Source organism: Sebastes umbrosus, chromosome 8 (genome assembly GCF_015220745.1).
Source record: "Sebastes umbrosus isolate fSebUmb1 chromosome 8, fSebUmb1.pri, whole genome shotgun sequence".
NCBI lineage: Eukaryota > Metazoa > Chordata > Actinopteri > Perciformes > Sebastidae > Sebastes > Sebastes umbrosus.
Genome location: NC_051276.1, coordinates 23,981,012 through 24,001,301, shown reverse-complemented (window position 1 = coordinate 24,001,301; position 20,290 = coordinate 23,981,012). Strand labels below are relative to the sequence as shown.

The following is a 20,290-nucleotide window of genomic DNA, read 5'->3' as shown; positions in this document are numbered from 1 at the left end:
CGCCCATCCACTAACTCTGCCACAACTCTTTAAATAAAGTTTTACCGTGCCACTTAATTAGTCCAGATGTTTTAATGCTTGAAGAGAGCCGGACTGTAAAATAGCCATAAAAACATTGTGTGTGTATTGAGGGAGGTCTTGATTTGTGCTTGTAAGCAGCAGTGCTTAGCCTTGCAATCATTCACAAGTTTCAACCCTAAGGTTGGAAATCAATTACCAGCTTGATTTTGATTCCTATTGCAAATAGGTAAAATACACAGATTAATTATATACTAAGTCTTTTCTATTAACAAAGAGCAATGTAGCAGACTTCTCATTTCAACCTGGCAACCATTGGTAAGGTAAAATGTTGTTGTCAGCAATAGGGGTGTAAGAAAATATCGATACACATGAGTATTGCAATATTATGTGCAATATTATGTAAGTACCGCAATATTATGTGCTGTGCGGATTCTCCAAAACAATGTACTGACTTTTAATTAACCTCTCAGACCTCGGACAGCCCGTTGTCTGGCATGTCCGCTATTCTGTCTTTCACAGGTTTTAGGGGACTCAGTTTTAAAGATAGAGTGAAGATACTGGCATCATATTGAACTAAAATATATGATGCTTTTAGCCGGTATCGCCTGTAGTTGTCCAGCAGATTAAATGATTAACGGCCAAAATATCCGTTGGGAAATATGCCAAATAAATGAATTAATTAATAGCATATTAAATAGCCTAATATTGTAAGATATGTTGCCAAGACAACTACTGCCAGATGAGCCAGGGATCAACACATGTAGCTGTCAATACATTAACTTGATGCTACTTTTTCATTTTTTTTAAATAATTGAGTATAGCAAACAGTTAATGTTAATTTAACTGCATGCATGATGAAGGAGGGTGAAAAAGCTCGACCATACAGTTTCTCCACCAAACATGGCAGGCGGCCAACAGGGAGACAGTGCGGCAGGGATGTGAGTGGTTTAGCAGTCACAAAACCTCCACCATAATCCTCCTCCTCCCCCAGGGAAGCTGTTATTTATAGCCTTATATATTTTTAACCTACTTTTTCTCCAAAATAAAAAGCCAAAGAGAAGAGAAAAAGAGGAATGCAGCTGCCTGGAGGAAAGCGTGTAACAAAATCGTGGCACATTGAGCAAGAAACAGCTACAGGACTTGAATGCAGCGATTACAACACAGCAAAGTCTGTTTAAGACTTCATTGCTCTGATGCCAACTGGAGCCTGGCAGGGAGAGTCACATTGGAAAACCACACATGAACATTTCAAACAAGCCAAACACTGCCACTAAGAAAATTCAACAAGGATGCCAGCACTGGCAAAGACTTCGACATCTACAAGCATGACGGATAAAGGTGTTTTTAGGCATCCCTGCCTGGTCAAAATATGTGCGTCTACTCAACTTTCTTAACTGTCACACGTCATCTGACAGGTTGTGCCTAAAATTAACCTCATGAAAAAGAACTTTGAAGTACATGAATCATCTTCTAAAAGGGTGGGTCATATTAAGCTGCATGCCAAGCACTACTTAAACTGAGCTGTCATAGGGCTACATCCACTGCAAAACCCATCCTCCTTGGGATGTTATTTCTTATCACAAAGTGAAAGGAAGAATGTAAACACAATCGGTAACCAGGCAAACCTGTACAGTGGAAACCGCTTCTAGCGATCACGCCTGTCCGGGTCAAATTGATCACTATAAGCAGATGATTATTATAACTGAATTTTGTTTGTAGTGCATCATGATTACCATCTAATTGATATTTTTATATTTATTACATGAATACAGAGTAATGGAACGGACCGCTTCACTATTTACTGTCTCTCTGCCCAGGTATCCAGCCGAAGAGCAGGCGGTCCGGGAGGCGAAGTATCAAGGAAGTAAAGTAAAAAAATAACTGTAACCGTGATCACTACAAGCGGTTTCCACTGTATTTTGTAATCTAGTTTGCAAAACCCTTTCTGGTGCATATGCTCCCACCAACATCCATCCAGTGCTGCAACTATCAGCAAGTTAAATCTTCGGCAGAAAAATAAATTAATTCCAAAGCCGGAGGCATCTACAGCAGGACCACCAGAACTTCTCCACAGGGAAACATAAATCCATCTTAAAATCAGGGAGCTCGGCAAGAAAACTTGAGATAGCATCAGTCTGCAATCTCCAAACACAAAATGAGCCAATATAATCTCAAAGTTACGACCGGATCGGATAGGTGTGCAGACCTGTTTTTTGCGAAGCTTGCAGATCTGCTGCTCCACCATGGTGATCTCCCTGTCCACGCGGTCCATGTTCTGGATCAGCTCCTCCTTGGAGAAGCGAGCTGGCACCAGATCCAAGTCGGGGTCCATGTGGACCGGGCTCACGGGGGAGATTGGCTCCAGCTTCCCCATTCCACTTCCACGCTCCTGCAGAGGCACAACAGGGAGAAAAAGGACACGCTTAGATGTGTATAATATTATGATAAATTTTGCACTCTAGCAAAAGTCAAACACAATAAATTCATGTTAATAAAATCTGAAGGAAGCAAGAGGAATGAGGACAAAGAATAATATTTCAAAAAGAAATTTCATGCGGTAAAAAAAGTCGATGTTTGGATAAAACTGATTATAGACGGCAGATCAGTGTAACGTATCTGACATACAACGGAGCATAAAAACCCTCTTGATATGGCTTGACCATCTCCGAGGACTGAACTTGCACATTGCACCTCTCTCTCCTGTTGAAAACACCCCTGTCTTCCTCTGATTGCAAGACCTGGAGGTTACTTTATAAGAAATCATCCAAACACAGTCTGTGTATCCAGTGGGAAGGTAACACACGCCAGTAATTAAGTCCTCCGGGTAATGAAAGCCAGCGTAGCGTCTCAGTGTCACTAGACCACACTAATGAATATGAGGTCATAGCCCTCCTTGCCAGGATTATGCACAAGAGCACCAGCAGCTGGCTCTGCTTAGGAGACCTTGTTTGAAATGTGAAATACTCGGTTTTTGAGGACGTGGGGGGGAAATCTGAAGGGTTGTACAACATGTGTGTAGATCAAATTCAGGAGGTACTTATTAGCCGTGTCTTCTGGCAGAAATGGTGTGCGTTTGTCAGTCACACAATACACCATGCGGCTCATCAATTGAGCAGCTGTACTGATGACAGAGTAGAGAGGAGTGATTCATCAAACCTCTGATCTTCCAAGTACAGTACTCCTGAGTCTGCGTATACATTCTGTGCGTATACACTCACAATATCAACTCCTCTTCACTACAGTGTACCATCTTTGATCTAAATAACTGAATAATTTACACAACTTCCCAAGGTTGATGGACAAATAATACTTTTCAAATGGATGCTGTGCTTTAGTTCATCTCAAAATCTGCTCAGTGGAAGCTGACTGAGTATTTCAGGGGAAATCCAGGGGATTGAAATAAGGGCTGAAACTAATGATTATTTTTTATAGCTGATTAATCTGCTGATTACTACCTTAGTTAATCACTTAATCGGTCAATAAAATGTCTGGAAAATCGTAAACCATGGCAATCACAATTTTCCAAAGCCCAAGTTGACATATTCAAATTGCTTGTGTTATCCAGCCAATAGTTCAAAGAACAACAAGAATTAATGCATGTTTTAATCCACTACCGTCATGCCAGTATTAGGAGTTGAAGATAAAGCAGTTGGTGGTGCAAATTCTACAGTCGGATTAAACCATTGCAGAGGAAGAGGGGTGCAACGATGGTGCAATTAAAAGAGCGCCAAACGAAAATAGTGTGAAAAATGTGATGTAAATATGGCATGTTTGTTTGTTTAATGAGGTTACGGATGCAATTTTTCATCTCCTCAGTGGAGTGGAAGCTTGAGTGACATTTAAGTCTTACGTTTCATGTCTATCATGATAAGTTCGCCAAGTCACATTTTTCAATACACCAACTTTTTCCCCTCAGCCAAAAGTGTTTTGTGATATTTCTATTGCTTTAAAATGACTTCAACAATTATTATCAAAATTGTTACCAATTACTTGTCTGTCAATCTAATAGACTAATCGTTTAAAGGTTTAATTGAGATGACTTGGTCATTATTTCATTTCACTTGAATGTCCCTCTGTTCCTCCTTGGGACAATTCTCGTGCTTCAGAGAGCATTTTCTTGTTGAAAGTAGGGCTGTCCTCGACCAAAAAAAAATTCTTCTATTATTATATATTAGTCGACTAACACTCATACGATTTTGCCAACTAATCGATTACTTGATTTAATCGACAGATCTGTAAAACTTAGTTTCTCCAGAAAGAATCACACCACTATAAATTTTGTGTTTACCAGAGATGAAAAGCATGAAAAAAGCATTAAAAAACGACTGATTGATTGAAGAAATCTTAGTTGACTAAGACCAAAATGACCGATTAGTCTACTAATCAACTAAGAGGGGGCAGACCTAGTTGGAAGTAATCAGCTTCTTCTTGGAAATAGTCGTAAATATAGTCTATTACAATGTTAACTTATGTGTTAAATGCTCCCAAACATTGCAGTTGTAACAATGAATGATGCGTCTGTAACCTCATGTTTAGAGCACAGTCAACCATTGTGGGGTTTCATTTCAAACTGGAATTCATCAGAACAGACATTTTTCCAGTCATCACCTGCCCAGTTGTCTCTTCAGGGGTTTACCATGGACACTTTGAGTGTGCTGCCTTTGAAAAGCCCAGCACACATAAAAACGTTTTTCTTTTTTTTCAAAGTCCGGTAGCTCATGCTTTAAGCCAATTCTCAGTAATCTGTTCACATGCAAAGCAAGAGAGGAAATGGATTTACATGCAACCGCTTATGTAACGACACAAATGGTAAGAGAGGGCCCAGGCTCTATCTTCTCCTGATCAGCAAGTGTATGTGTGATCCTACGTTCTACATGAATGTTCGCATTTTTGAGTCACAGCCTCCATAAATGATTGCGTGTGTGATCCAGCTTGGGTTTTGTTCAGCGTTATTTTTAAACATCTGAAATGAAGGTTATGTAAGTGAGCTAATCTGGACAAGGCAGGCTGCATTCTAGCCCCGTAGACCTGCTGTGATTGAAAATGTCAGCGCCAGAAGATGTTGAGGGGCTGTCCTACATCAAGACGTCCAAGTTTGCCAAAGCCAGTTACAGTCACAAAAATCGACTTTATCTTAAACAGAATCCTTGAGTGCGCATAACACCATTACCCTCCTGACGTGTTACAGTTCAGCACGCCAGAAATTTATCTCAGGGGACAAAAATCATAGTGATGAAAAACCAGCATGGCTGTCGATCGATTAAAATATTTAATCGCGATTAATCGCATGATGGTCCATAGTTAACCGTGATTAATTGCAAATTAATCTGTTCCAAATGTACCTTAAAGGGAGATTTGTCAAGTATTTAATACTCTTATCAACATGGGAGTGGGCAAATATGCTGCTTTATGCAAATGTATGTATCAATTTATCATTGAAAATCAATTAACAACAAAACAATCAGAGGTCAAGGGACCCCTTTGAAAAGAGCCATGACAGTTTTTCCTCGCCAAAATGTATCATACGTGTGGAGCGTTATCTAACCTCCTTCGTGACAAGCTAGTATGACATGGTTGGTACCACTGGATTCCTTAGGACTAGTTTCATATGATAGCAGGATCTTCACTATAGACAAAAAATGAGGCCGCTGCAACCACCAAAAAGTCGACTGCGTTAATGCGTTAAAGAAATTAGTGGCGTTAAAACAAATTTGCGCGTTATTATCGCGTTAACTTTGACAGCCCTAATAAAACAGATATCATTACATAACCTGCGTTAATGGTCATCACATCACAAAGTTTTTTATATGAAACTTAAATTATTTTCATTCTTGCCTTTGTTGCTGCAGTTGTCTATTGGCAATGACATTCATGATTTTGTTTTGCTGTTGCTACATTGTTCTGCTGCGATTTCAAGGACAGTTATGTGCGTGCACATGTTCAGAGTGTGTGTTTCACCATGAAGGATTTGATGGTATGACAAAATTATGAAGTCAAAAGCAGTCTGCCCTCTGGTCTTGTGCCCTACGCTGTCCTCTGTACTTGTCAGCAGTGCAGCAGCACATCAGCAGCTACTACACCTGTGACATGGTGTGAAAAGGTCACAGGCCAATAGCTAAGCCCTTGGCCCAGCACAGCTTACATGTTGTATGCCCTCGACGACCCCGGTCACATTTAGAACATTCCACTGCATGATGTCTCGGGGCTGTGCATGCATCAGGTTTTGTTTTTTAAAATACCTCTGGGTGTTGTAATGTGTCTGTGTAAATGCTGTCTGTTTGGTAAGCACCCAGCTGTGGGACTGAGTCAGACAGTCTAAATGTATGCATTCCAAACAAGAGTTGAATAAAGCCGTAAACATCCTGTTTTCATGCTAGAATGTGCATCTATCGTCACAATAATTCCTCTCATTCGGGCATCGAGCCACAACAGCTGGTGCACAAAGCTACTGAAACTGAGATTACTGAGGTACGATTAGTTCGGGTTTCACAGCTGAATCTCATCATAAAAGGGACATCATTTGAACTAGAGAAACTAAAACTGTAATATGAAGTGAAACTGGTCTCAATAGGGGTCTATGGTCTAACCAAGGTTACTACAAGTTTGAGATTTAAAGCTAAATGAAAATATTTAAAATCCAAGAAACTGGTGTAAGGTGTGTGGGCGACCTGCTGCTTGCTTATGTTTAGTTCCTTGAGTCACAAAGACTGATTGCCAACACACAAGTTACTAAATGTGGATTATTGCTGTTCAGTGGGTGTTGTCTTAAATGCTGTGGAGCAACTATTGATTATTTCATAAATTTGCAACCATTATTAAGACAATAATTCAAGTAATCTAATAGAAAGAAAAAACGAGAGACAATCTTGCAATAGGATCACACCAGCCACAACGCCAAATCAGATCAGGGGCGTAACTTGGACTTAGCCTTCATTTTGATCTCATCTACAGACATGTCAAGTTTCGTGACTGCATCTTGCACGGTTTTGATGCTATCGCAGTGACACAGCACCCAGCAAAGTACTCAAAACCTCTTCTGTAGTAGTTTCCGCTACATTAGTAATCTCCACGACAACATTTTGCCATGATGACACACACACAGACTCATAAGGTGAAAACAATACCAGCTACACGCTGTCTGGTATTGATGGTAATGAGGGAAATCAAAAGGGTCAAATGACTGGTTTTGGTTTCCTTCTAAAACAAAATTGAGTATAAATAATATTTTTATAGAATAGTTTATGTGCATTTGCAACCAGTAAGATTCAAACGTCACCTACAAGAATGTCGCTCAAACCTTCTTAAACTGATGCAATACGCAATATTTGAGTGTGTTGAGACAGTCTTGTTCAAGCTAGTGTGTGTGTTGACTGCTGGCGTGCATCGTCCTTGATCACTGAACATCTTGTGCCAATAAGGTCATCAGTCCAGATACGGAGCTGCTGGTATTATGACTACAAATATTGAACATGCATCAGTTTGCCTGGTGGGAGGTGTTCGGGAGATAGTGTATAGGCGTGTATAGGCGTGTGTGTGACATTCTGCAAGATGCTCTATCTACGGCAGTCAAAATATCTATAAAATACAACCAATACATTTAATACAGCTGTCACAGAGTGGTAATCTCTGGCTGTCAATGTTAGCAGATACTTCAGTCTGCAGTGTAGTTCCATAAGAGCAGAACATTTTACCTCTGAACAATAATCGTCTTCAGTATATTAATTTGTCATGTGCTTGTGGTTCATGCTTTTTCTTAACCAGATATTTACGTTTGCATAAACACTTTAAAAACACATTGCTGATGTCTTTTCTTCAATAGACCTTACCTACAAATATGAGAAATATATTATTTAATCTCCTGCCCCGTTAGTGTCAGTTCAGCGCACTTGCAGAGCAGCCGCCCGTCACTAAACTCCTGTATCTGTCTACATTAGTCTGTGCCTTTGTTCCTCATCTGTCATGTGAAAACATCAGATTTCCAGACAGTCAGAGAAAGTAAAAGTGTACGTCCTGGTCATAGGTCAGTTATAAAATCCTGCATCATAGAGCGTCCCTTCTGCTGGGCTGCTGACAGCGCTTTCAGCAGAACACACAGTCACACTGGACTGGCACCTTTGTCTGGTTCAAAAGCAGTTTAGACGACTTCACTGACAGTCAGCACCGGAGCTGAGAGACAACAATTACGATGCAGAGCCTCGTGCTGCCAGTCCACATGCTGCCCGGCTTCAGCCTGCCCTACATTTTTCATAACCCTTCACCACTTCCATCACAGTTAGATTTGTGGTTGGGTCATTTTGAGACAAGACTCTGTAAAGTTTACATACTGCCCTGCTGTTGCTTCTGCAGTGTTCTGTGTACAAAGACACAGCTAAAAAAAAGTGAAATGTTTCGAATGACAAATTGTGAGTTGTCTTAGGGTCTTCTCAGCCGCTGACTTGATTCATCGACTTTTAGGGGAAAGCCCGATTTATCTGTGATAAGCTAATACTGACGATGTCAGCCAAGCCTATTTATAAGTCTGGCTCGAATCGCGAAAGAGGGCCAGCTAACTTACACAGATCCATTCAGACAGACCACCAACAGGTTTGACCAGCATCACTGTTTTGGTCTGAATGGGGTACTAGTCAGCTTTTTCACAACGGTATAAATATCACCAATAGCACTGCTCACTCTTTGAGCCATATAAGGCCAGTGTGACAGAGAGCACTCCCTTTTATTAACCACAAAATCAGGATAACTGCACCAGTGTTCATTTCGTTAACGAAAACTATGACGAAATATGTTCGTCAATGACCTTTCTTTCCATGACTAAGACGAGACGATGACAAGACGGCACCAACGTCATTAAGCACTAATGGTGACGATATCATACATACAATGTTGTTCACGAAAAAAGACGAGACTAAAATGTAGTTTAAAAACATAAAAACTTTACCGAAATCTCTCTTTATTTTTGTCACCTTCAACCTTTTCTTCCCCTCCCTCTTGTCACTCTCTCTGTCTCAAACACGAACGCAACGCGCTGTGGCGGGGGCGGGGTAGTTCGTGTCCGTCCTTCTTGTCTCACACCTCAGTCCTGATAACTGCTACTATAATGCATAAAGTTGGCGGTTTGCTTGACTTACTTGACTAACATCGAATGACTTCTCTGTGATTAAAACTAATAAGCATTTTCGTTTCAAGACTGAGACTAAATCTAAAATAGCTTCCAAAATCAACACTGAACTGCACAATGGTGTAGAGTACCAAAATGTTGCTTTTGTCCCTCTCTGATTCATTGTCTGTGTGAGTCATGATAAAAGCATTAGCTTTGTCTGATTCTACTGGCCTACTCCCTCTTTTCTTGTTGGTCTTTATCTCTTACTCCTCCCTTTCCCCCTTCACCTCTATCTGTGCCTCTCTACACTTGACCTTTGCCTTATTTTCAGCTGCATCCTTCTCTCCATCCACTATCATCTGGTGCACTTGTTCCGTGCAGTGATTGTATCTGACATGACTTATATAATGGGTTTACGGTGCTCTGAGGGAAATTACTGGCATTCCTGAATATTTCCCCTCTAGCTTAAGAGTCAATGTTTTTCTTTTCTCCTGTACCCTCCGTTATTGGTGTATCTATTTACCATTCCTTGGTTGTCTGCCTCCCCTGGCAGTTTGAAGCACTCTGTGTAATGTCAGGAACACCTCCCCATCAGCGGCTCTACACTGCAAGCAAGTCGTTTTGATGTGCGGTTCACACAGTTTCATCCTCAGTCTTTTGAAATCTAGGTCAGCTCTATTATTTATTAATTGCTGCCTTATAGTCTTCCCACTGCTGCTCACAGAGCTCCAGCTACCTACAACGCACAATCTCCTTCTACCACTTCTGCTGTGGTATGACTAATAAAATCCTTTGTGGCTCTGAAGGAGGCTGGCAGAATTAATTAAAAGAAAATGTAGAAAATAAAGTTGGAATATTTCCGAGAAAAAAAGTGGTCACCTTTTTATACATTATGAATCATAATTTCTCAAAATCTTCTTGTAAATGTCCAACCCCTGTAAGCACCAACAGTGATTTCACAAGATACAAGGTTTGGATTTGGGGCTCTTTGATAAAAGATTCTATAGAGGGATTATTTTGCTATGGCCTGGCGGTGAACTACTGCTTATTTTTAATTTTCATTTTGACTCTTTTCATTATTTAATTATTTTAAAGATTCTTTTTTGTGCTTTTTGCCTTTATTGATAGTGACAGGGATAGTTATGAAAGGGGGAGAGAGAGAGAGAGAGTGGACGACATGCAGCAAAGGGCCGCGGGTTGGACTTGAACCCCTCTACATGGGGCGCCCGCTCTAACACGGAAGCTACTGGGGCGCCCCTTCATTTTGACCTTTCAGCGGTTTTGTTATTTTTAAGTGTTTGTCATTTCTTTTTATCCTCAAAGATGTGATTTTAGTACCTTATCAACAAGTATGACAATAGAACGAGCCTTACTTCCATTATATTCAAAGTGTCTTTACGTGTTTTGTTTAGGTGTGCCTTTATGTTCAATGTGAAGTGTATGTTACAAGGAAAAAACAATAAACATATTTGTCAAAAAAATAAATAATAATAATTCAACAACATTGTGATACACCCAGCCCTCTATTCTCAACATAAATATACAATTTATACCTTGTTAGTCTGTTATTCTTGCCTGTTATACGCAGCCAAGTCAAGTACTGATTATTTGTCATTTGCTTATTGACTATCTATCTGTAATATACTCCAAACTATCAACATGATATAATGTATTCCATAGTGACTACTGACCTTAGCCATATCCTCAGCCCCTCCCAGAGGCAGTTGTGGCCGGTGGGATGAAGTCCTCATCAGAGACTCTGGTCCCATCTCTAAACGAGGCCTTTTAATCTCCGCATACTCCACCTCTGATTGGCCGCTGGTCTCTGGCAGGTACATGTGCTCATAGCGGATATGCTGCTCTTGTCCTCTGCAAAATACAAACGCAGCAGATTAGACAAAAGCTTGGATGAACAGTAAACTACAGGCAACAGTTATTGATAAAGGGCTCGTGATACGTTTCTAATATAACAGCTGAGGAAAGGAAATCACTCAAATTAAGAACAGAATTTTCCTTGATATATTGATGTCTTACATCAGGGTTTCAGCCTCACTGGCATTGTGGATGACTCTCTGAATTGCAATGACATTTCAAACAGACATTCGTGGAAGTCAGAAGATGAACCCTAATGACTTAGATGACTTTTCGACTAGCAACATTTCACTCACATCAGGACACCTCTCAGAACCCAAAAATGGGTTCAATGGGTACCCACAAAGTCTTTCATTTACAGACATGCCCACTTTATGATAATCACAAGCAGTTTTGGGCAAAAACCATGCAGTGTTTTGCATGGAGTTATTTGAATATTTCTGCATACTGGGGTCCCTAAACAGTCTTAGAATTGCATACATTGGGTATGACTGAAAAGCTGAGACTCTTGTGGATCCAGTGAGTCCAACTGTATTCATGTGTAATGATGTTTTAACTCATTTTTTATATATTGTACTTTATACATATGGTTTGCTCTTTATATAAGGACAGTTGTCCTAACATTACATTAGAAAAAAATTGCAATATATCACAAAATTTTGAATCGTTACCCCTTTATCAGCATACGTATCCTATCGCCAGATTCTTGCCAATACACAGCCCTAGTAGAGAAGTGTAAAAATATGTACGGTTCAGTAATGGGAAACACTGTTCTTCTGATCAAGAGACGAGGCTTGGTGCAGGTTTTTGTTTAAACACGATGGCCTGATCAAATCCCATTATTACAGGCTGCAACACAACACATTTAACCACACAAAGACACAGTTGTATAAAAGCACAAGATATGACAGTTACAGCCGGAGATCAGGCTGACCTACATCTTTACTGTTGTGTTCAAGGCACACACAAACGCCAGCTGGCTTGATTTGGTTCAAACAGAATCATCATAAAGTAATCACTGAAGACCATTTTTTCTGCAAAATGGGAACATGTAATGGGTCACTCAGTAGTGGAAAGTGGAAAGAAAGGGAAGAAAGGAAATTGGAAATGGTGACTCACTGTAACACTACCATCTAATGGTTTTAAATTTAGCAGCATATGGAAGAGCGGCTCTTTTGTGAGGTTTTGCAGGCATTGCTAGGCAGTCAATGGCTATACACACAAAGCCAAAATATGATTCCTTTAGACTTGCTGTAGGAGCTATGGCACACCCTGTACTGTACCCCAAAACTAGAACTGATCTGGATGGCCGGCCAGGAATGCTAACAATTACACTACCCGCCACCGGAGGAGGGGGAAGCACCATACTGTAATGTGATCTGGTCATGATCTGCTGCATGTGTGGAGCTAGCATAAACCACACTCTGCATGTGTTCATCATTGGGGAGGGTGGATAGCAACACGCTAAAGCACACCAGTAAAATGGACCCTTGGTGTGTCGTCAAATGACAGCTTCTGAATGTTAACTGCACTAGCTTCTTAGATCTAGGAAATTTTATTAGCCCACTTGTAAATGGCTCTCTGTTCTTTTCTGAGGGAACCGTTTTCTCAAGTCTGCCCTGAAGGCAGATGCCAGAATGTCAGTGACTTTGCTGCCAGTGTCAAAATGGAAGTGGCTTCTGAAGAGGAGAGGGAAAACACAACCATAATTGCTGGTCCGGGCCCACAATGGCCTAGTGTGTGGTTTCTTTATGTGCCAAAGAGCATGGAGCCTGTCTCTGCCTAGTGGGGTGCTGCGACGATCGAGACCATCCTCGGGCTGGACCGGAGATTTATATAAGAGAGATATGTCATGTCGCTTATGTAATATGCAGGGCTAAATATGCATGTTAAAAGGTGTCAAGGAAAGAAATGGATTGTGGATGTTTATCTGAGTGATTACCTAAATAGTACCTCGAAAAATAGGGTGCCAAAATTAATACCCAGATGGTGTGTGACTACTCCCCCCGCACATTTTTCTCACTCATTCAGTCGCACACTTCCTCATCTCCATAGAGGGTTGGCACTTACATAATCACATCATCAAGCTCTAGCCCCCCCCCCCCCCCCCCCCCCCCCCCCCCCCCCTCTCTCTTCCCCTCCCTCCCCCTCTTTCTTTCTCCCTCTCCCTCTTGTGAGCGTGCAGAATAATCTGATCCCTGGGGAGGATTTGTCTGGAGGATGAGAGAAAGAGATGTGTGTAGAGGTGGAGGGGGGGGCGGAGTGTGTGTGTGTGTGGAGGAGAGGGATGGTGGCAACACAACACAACACCCCGCAACAGCTCCATTACTTTCTTACTGGTTTGGGCCCCATTACGACAAGAACAGAGATCATGTGTGCTGATAGCAGCGGTCTGTTATTGTGAAAGCACTATGGCATTTGTGCGGCTGCCAATGTCTTTCGTTGCTCCCCAGAGGAGCGCCTCCACAGCTGTGCATGGCGCGGGGATGGCTAACAGAGAGAGAGAGAGAAGGCAGGCTAACTGCACCACAGCTGGGATGAATGAAACTGAGTGCATAGCAGAGGAGGGGAAATGGGTGGAGTCCAAAAACTTAAGGCCTCAACTTTTCTCTTCATATTACTGAACAAAAAACACATTAGCCAATGGCCAAAACAGCGGGAGACAGGGATGTTTACAACCGCTAAATGCTGGATACTGGAATAAATAAAAGCTATTTTCTAACAATGGGTAGGGGTGGGAAGAGCAATTGATTCCTAGATGGATCATAATTTGCTTTTGAGTAATTCAGAATTGATGCTCTACACTCCTAATCAGAATTCAAAGGGTTTCCTTTTGAAATAACTTAGGGCTGTCAATCGATTCAAATATTTAATCAGCGATTAATGCATGATTGTCCATAGTTATTCGTGATTAATCGCGCATTTTTTATCTGTTCAAAATGTATCTTAAAGGGACATTTGTCAAGTACAACATGGAAGGGTGCAAAAATGCTTGTTTATGCAAATGTATGTAGATATTTATTATTGGAAATCAATTAACGACACAAAACAGTGCCAAATATTGTCCAGAAACCCTCACAGGTACTGCATTTAGCATAAAATTGCTCAAATCATAACATGGCAAACTCAATATTTAGCCTCCTTCTTGACAAGCTAGTATGACATTGGCGCCAATGGATTCCTCAGGTTTAGTATCATACATAATAGCAATATTTTCACTTTAGCTTTAAAACTGTGTCCGCTACAACCTCTGTAAGATCAATTGTGTTAATGCGTTAACGTGATTAGTGGCGTTAAAACAAATTTGCATTAGCGTGTTATTATCATTTTAACTTTGACAGCCCTAAAATAATTACAAATGAAAAAAACACAGGTTTAAAGACTATAATAAACAACACAACGTAATTAGCTATGCCAGGAAACACGCAAATCCCATAACAGTCACAGTAACATGACATAGTACCTATTAAAAGACACTGACGTAACTATGCACACATACTGAGGTCTGTACAGAAGCCTCAGAATACTACTTTAAAACCCATTTACTACATTAATCAAAGTTCACAGACAAGAATAATCACGGCTATTCTACAAACTAATTTTTCATTATTGCACCAAATTTGTTTGCACTCCACTCTCTGTTCTGGGCAGAAAAGAAACCCTGTTAAGTGGTTTCTCCAGCTTGTTGTGCCTGCTATAAAAATGTATTCACTCCCTTTCTCAAGTAGCCTGGGTGATCTCAGACAGATGGGAAGAGGCGGAGTGACTGTGATATTGCCTGGAGTAAAGAGGAGGATGAAACAAACAACTAGCACAGTGGCTCACCAATGATTATACTGTTGTGGTTTCCTGACCTGTAATTAGGGTAAATTTGGAGCATTAACTAAATAGCACATTTTCACCTTGTCTTCAGTCCAAGACGATTACAGAGGAGAAGAGGAATACGAGAAAGAGCTAATGCCGTCCTTAAATGAAAACTGCAGCTTTTAAGGCCATGTTAGTGCTTACATTATCTGTCAGAATGTGAACAACCCTCAGCTTTCTACAAATGGAGACACGGTGTGCATAGATTGAAGGATTGCCAAGGCCGGAGTTACACTATTCAGGCTCTGAATGAGAACGTAGAATGAGGGCTTCAGACTGAATCTAAGCCTTCTAAAGGAATGCTGAAGTCCTGATATATTCAACTGAAAGACTCGCCATCCACAGACGCCTGCCAGCGAGAACAGGGGTTTATTACACAGCCTCCACAAAGAAATGTGGCTAACTGCAAGCCTCCCCTTTTGATATGATGGTTATTTCTTATCTAACGGGAAAAAAACCTCACTTCTCCACTGTAGAAGTTGCACAAGGCGTCCGTCTTGCAAAAAACAGGCATCATGCAATCTGAGGCTACATCCACACTAATACTTCTTTGTTTTAAAACGGCATTTTAAAAAAACATCTCTGTCCAGACGAGCGTTTAGGGCCGTTTCAGAATTACTCTTCGTCCATACTATCACGCCTGAAAACGCATATCACATGACCACTCACGTGCACTGGGCATGCGGATGCCGGTGTAAACAGGAAGCAGCGCTGGACACAAGAATTGATGCAAAGCACTTCAATAAGAGCTTGCCTCCTGCGTATGTAGGCAGTAGTAGCATTATAAAATGCAGAATTTACAGCTGCTAGCATAGACAACAAGGTCAGCAACGCTTGTAACTCGTTATCCGTGTTGAAATTAACCACTGGTGGTTGGGGCTGATGTCGTTTGTTTTTCTTCCGGAAAAGGTTCACGTGATGGGGTGTGACGAATCAGGGAAGGACATGTCATGACTGATAAGACCCAATCAAGAAGCGAACGTTGGCATCTGCGTCAACGTTTTCAACGGTCTCTGTTTCTGTCCGTCCAGACTAAAACACAACCCCGCAGTTTTAAAAGAGAAACGGGGTCAGCAGCATTTTCAAATGCCGTTTTAGGGGTAGAAAACACTGGATGCTAGGCATAAACGTGACAGAAGTTATGCAATTTTAAAACGAAAACTTATTAGTGTGGATGTAGCCTGAGAGTGACAAAGCACCAATGATTGAATGAAGAGTGTCAGCAAATCAGGAGCCGGTGGGTAGTGGTTGAACAGTGTGGCGTTTATTTCCGCATCAACCCATGACCCAGTGTTCCCACATTGTTGATCCCACATTGTGTGCTAGGCTACGCTAACCGTTAAACTGGACCAACACACAGCTCTGGCCTTTGCATTGAAGACCATAATCCCATCTGATTGATAGTTAACGACGCCGACACAACACGCACAGGCCACATACTGCGACAGAGTCATTCTACCATCTGCTGTCTGCTGCTATAACACTATTTCGTTCCAGAGGCTAGGGGTACAGAAATTATTTGACATATTTAGAAAGACAGCCCACGCTCCACACCCAACATACTGTACATGTAACAAATATATGCCATCTGATCTTTCTAGGAAAACCAACCCCATGAAAACTTCTTTTGTACTTCTTGCATGTTTTGACATATTCAAGAAAATCTACCATGACAATCAACAGAGGAGAAAAAAATTCTTGTGACTTATCCTCTGTGCATCATGCAAAATTCATGGCATGCACATAAATTATTCACAAGGACTCATCAAGACTCATCCTCAAAAAAGCACGGCTATATAAATAATAAACAACTTTGGTAGGTAGGTACAAGACTTGAGTCTCCAGAGGGAAAGTACTGTACATACAATGCTTTGCCTGACTTACTGTTGGTCTATAGAAGACGGCAAAACTCTGCAAGCTTCATTGCCCCGCAGAGCCATTTAACACAACATTACGGAGGAACGGCTTGCGGATGCCAATTACATGAGGATTACACTGGGGGAGGGGTTAACAGGCAGAGGCTTTAGTAGAATAATACTGCATAAAAATGCAGCCTGCATGACGCTTCCATTGAGCAACATGCTTTGTCCCTCAGTCGTCGAGACTCAACAAGGACAAATACATTAAAGGGGCAACACCTCCATTGTCATGTGAATAGTATATAGTTCTTTCACTGACTGACAGTGAACACCACACTATGCATATAAAAAATGATGAGATTAACATGGTTCAATTTTTCAGTTAAAGTTCTCGCAATTATATTAGGCTGGAATATTTTCCAGTTATTTTTGTGCAACTCTAAATGTTTTTCTTTAACATGCCCTGATGCTATATTTGTACTGTAAATAATACTGCACAAATTAGGACTGTGTATTCAATCGCGATTAATCGCATGATTGTCCATAGTTAATCACGATTAATCGCAAATTAATCGTACATTTTTTTATCTGTTCAAAATGTACCTTAAAGGGAGATTTGTCAAGTATTTAACACTCTTATGAACATGGGAGTGGGCAGATATGCTTATTTTATGCAAATGTATGTATATATCTCTTATTGGAAATCAATTAATAACACAAAACAATGACAAATATTGTCCAGAAACCCTCACAGTTACTGCATTTAGCATAAAAAAAGTCCAACAGGCAACAACAGCTGTCAGTGTGCTAACTTGACTATGACTTGCCCCAAACTGCATGTGATTAACATAAAGTGGGCATGTCTGTAAAAGGGAGACTCGTGGGTACCCAAAGGACCCAAAGGTCAAGGGACCCCCTTTGAAAGTGGTCATGCCAGTTTCTCCTTGCCAAAATCTAGCGCAAGTTTGGAGCGTTATTTAGCCTCATTCGCAACAAGCTAGTTTGGTTGGTACCAATGGATTTTTTAGGTTTTCTAGTTTCATATGATACCATCATACCATATCTCCACTCTAGCCTTAAAAGTAAGCCCGCTACAACCTAAAAATCACAAGTTGCCTTTAAGAAATTAATAGCGTTAAACCGAATTAGCGTTATTATCGCGTTAACTTTGATAGCTATAGCACAAATAAATGATATAAAAACAGCACCCAGTACAGTAGGTAATGTAAAAACGCCAATGCAATTAAAAGCACAAGGAATTTAAGCACCCTACCATCTAAAACAATGACAATATAAGCATGGTGCACCTACCTCTCATTTCCGGGCTGGAACTCTGAAAGTAAGGAGGGCCGACGGCGATGGGGTTGGGCCAAGTGGGAGCTGTAGTCCCTGGCATGATGAGAGTGGTAGTCAACCAGTCCCACTTCCTGGAACACAAACAACAACAACAACAACAAGTTGTCAGCATGGAACCAGATATCCTGCATGTATCACTGCTCCTTGAGAATGATGCAAAAAGAACCCAAATTAATAAAAACATTTGTAACATTGCGTCTCATTCCCTGCCTTGTTTCTTCTGTAATCTCCAGTCCTTTTCTCTCCAGCTCTCATTTCTCCCTCGCCTTCCACTTGTTTCTCACACAAGTAGGGTGCAGCTACTGTAAATTTGCCAGTCAGGCATTGTGGGACACAGCCTATCAACCTTCATCTCATCCTGAATGTGTTGACAAGAGGCAGTGGTAGGATTAACTACAGGTGCAGCTGTGGAGATCCTGGGGGGTTAGCCTTGGTTTCTCCCGCCATACAAGAACAAAACAGGCCTTGCGAACACCGCAGGTCACTGAATGAACTTCCACGTCAGCCTGAGGCCTCTTCTTTGAAGCAGCTTTGTCCCTGATGATACGCAGAAGAACATAATCTTGATAATTAGGAGAATTTGGTGGAAATAATGGGGAAGGCCTTAATGTGACTCCATGATGACCACATGAACTGTCAACTCAAACATCTAATGAGGGAACAGCTATGTGTGCACAACATTGCAACCTGGGAATGTTTCTGTTGGAAAAACATCAGTGGGGGCCCCTGGGGTCAGGCCCTTTCTAGTGGTTCAGAGTAATGCCCTGTTTACTAAACATCCAAGCAGGCAGAGCCAGAGCAGTAAAATCTGTCAAAGGGTTTTACCTAAATAAAAAAAAAGTTGAGGCACTACAGGCATTGTGAGCCAGGCCCCTTACCGTGTGTGCCCGTTGCAGCTGCAGCGGTAAACTGGCAGGGTTTGGCAGGTGCCGTGTGTCCACAGTCCTCCGGCCCGGCGGCACAGACTGGGGGTGAGAGGACATGCTGGCACAGCCGCTTCCTCTACAGGCAGGAAGTGGGTGTGGCTGCAGAGCAGGTGCCGTGCATTATTGGCTGTTTCCCTTAGCCAGCAACCTGCAGAGAGAAAAAAAACAAAGGTCGTGAGACTTTTTTTTTTTTGTAGTTGATCAACCCCGTGGAATTGCCTTGGACGCCTTCATACCTGCAAAGAATAATGCACAAAACATTATGCAACATGCGTGACTGTTGCTCGGAAACAATTTGATGTTTTCTGGCTAGCACCTCCAGAGTAGCTGGAGATGAAAGCGTGCGTCTCTTGTCTGCTCCGGATATCAGAATGTCATCACCTCCCTACCACAGCTGCTCCCCCCCCTCTCCATTGCTCCTAGTAAAGGAGTGAGAGTCCGTGCACCTGCTAGACTGAACCCCTCCTTCGCCGCTTACTGAATGGCCCACTGTCCTCACACTGAGGCCTCACAGACAGAGACCGGCCAAGTCAAGCAGCGAGCTGTAAACCAAAAATACTCTGAGTTTAATGGGGCTTTACGGGCAACATAAATAACTCAATGACAGATAGAGATGTAGGCCTTGAGAGTCGAGCACTAGATTTTAACTCCAGATGACGTTATGCAAGCTACGTCGGCCTCATCTACAAGGAGGGTGTCATATCTACACTCTTGGTCAATATATAAGTAATAACAAGCATGCACTAAGCTGGAGCCAACATGCCCTCTGTGTAAAAGCTAAGAGAAAAGATGTTTATTCTGCACATATTGAAATAGGAAGGAAAGTAGGAATGAAAATAAAGAGGCAAGAAGAAAGGGCCCTAATCCTCTTACAGTGACCATGCAGATTACAGCACACACGGCAAAACATAACTGTATTGTATCGGAGGCAAAGCTGAGGAGGAATAAGGTGGACCTATGAAAATAGCTTCAAACCCTCAATGGGAATGGCTTTGAAGGTCTAGTTCAACAACAATTCAATGTTGAGACAACATTCAGCTCTGGTGAGCTTGTTACAGCACCATTCTCAGACTCTTAAAAGCCTGTGATAGTAGTAGTAGGTGGACTAGTACTCGTGACATGTGTCCCTGTGACTCCTGCCAACAAAGAAATTAGGACTCCTGCCATTTCTACGAGCCTCTGACTAATGACGCCTCGCTCTCGCAGCTCATGTTTCAACGCTGTGCGAGCCACACAAGAGGAACGGTGGCAGAAATACGGGCTTGTGACATGGCACTGATCGAAATCTTGACAAG

At 41.6% G+C, this 20,290-nt stretch overlaps 1 protein-coding gene across 1 annotated transcript in view; it reads right to left on the bottom strand.

Annotated features, from left to right (window-relative positions):
• The window catches only part of ncor2 (nuclear receptor corepressor 2), a 105,274-nt gene that overhangs the window by 61,449 nt on the left and 23,535 nt on the right, over positions 1-20,290 (bottom strand). The window contains 5 exon segments of the mRNA XM_037778280.1: positions 2,228-2,410; positions 10,810-10,987; positions 11,662-11,712; positions 18,025-18,140; positions 18,948-19,143. Of these exon segments, the coding sequence (XP_037634208.1) occupies positions 2,228-2,410; positions 10,810-10,987; positions 11,662-11,712; positions 18,025-18,140; positions 18,948-19,052 (633 nt within the window). The 5' untranslated portion in view covers positions 19,053-19,143.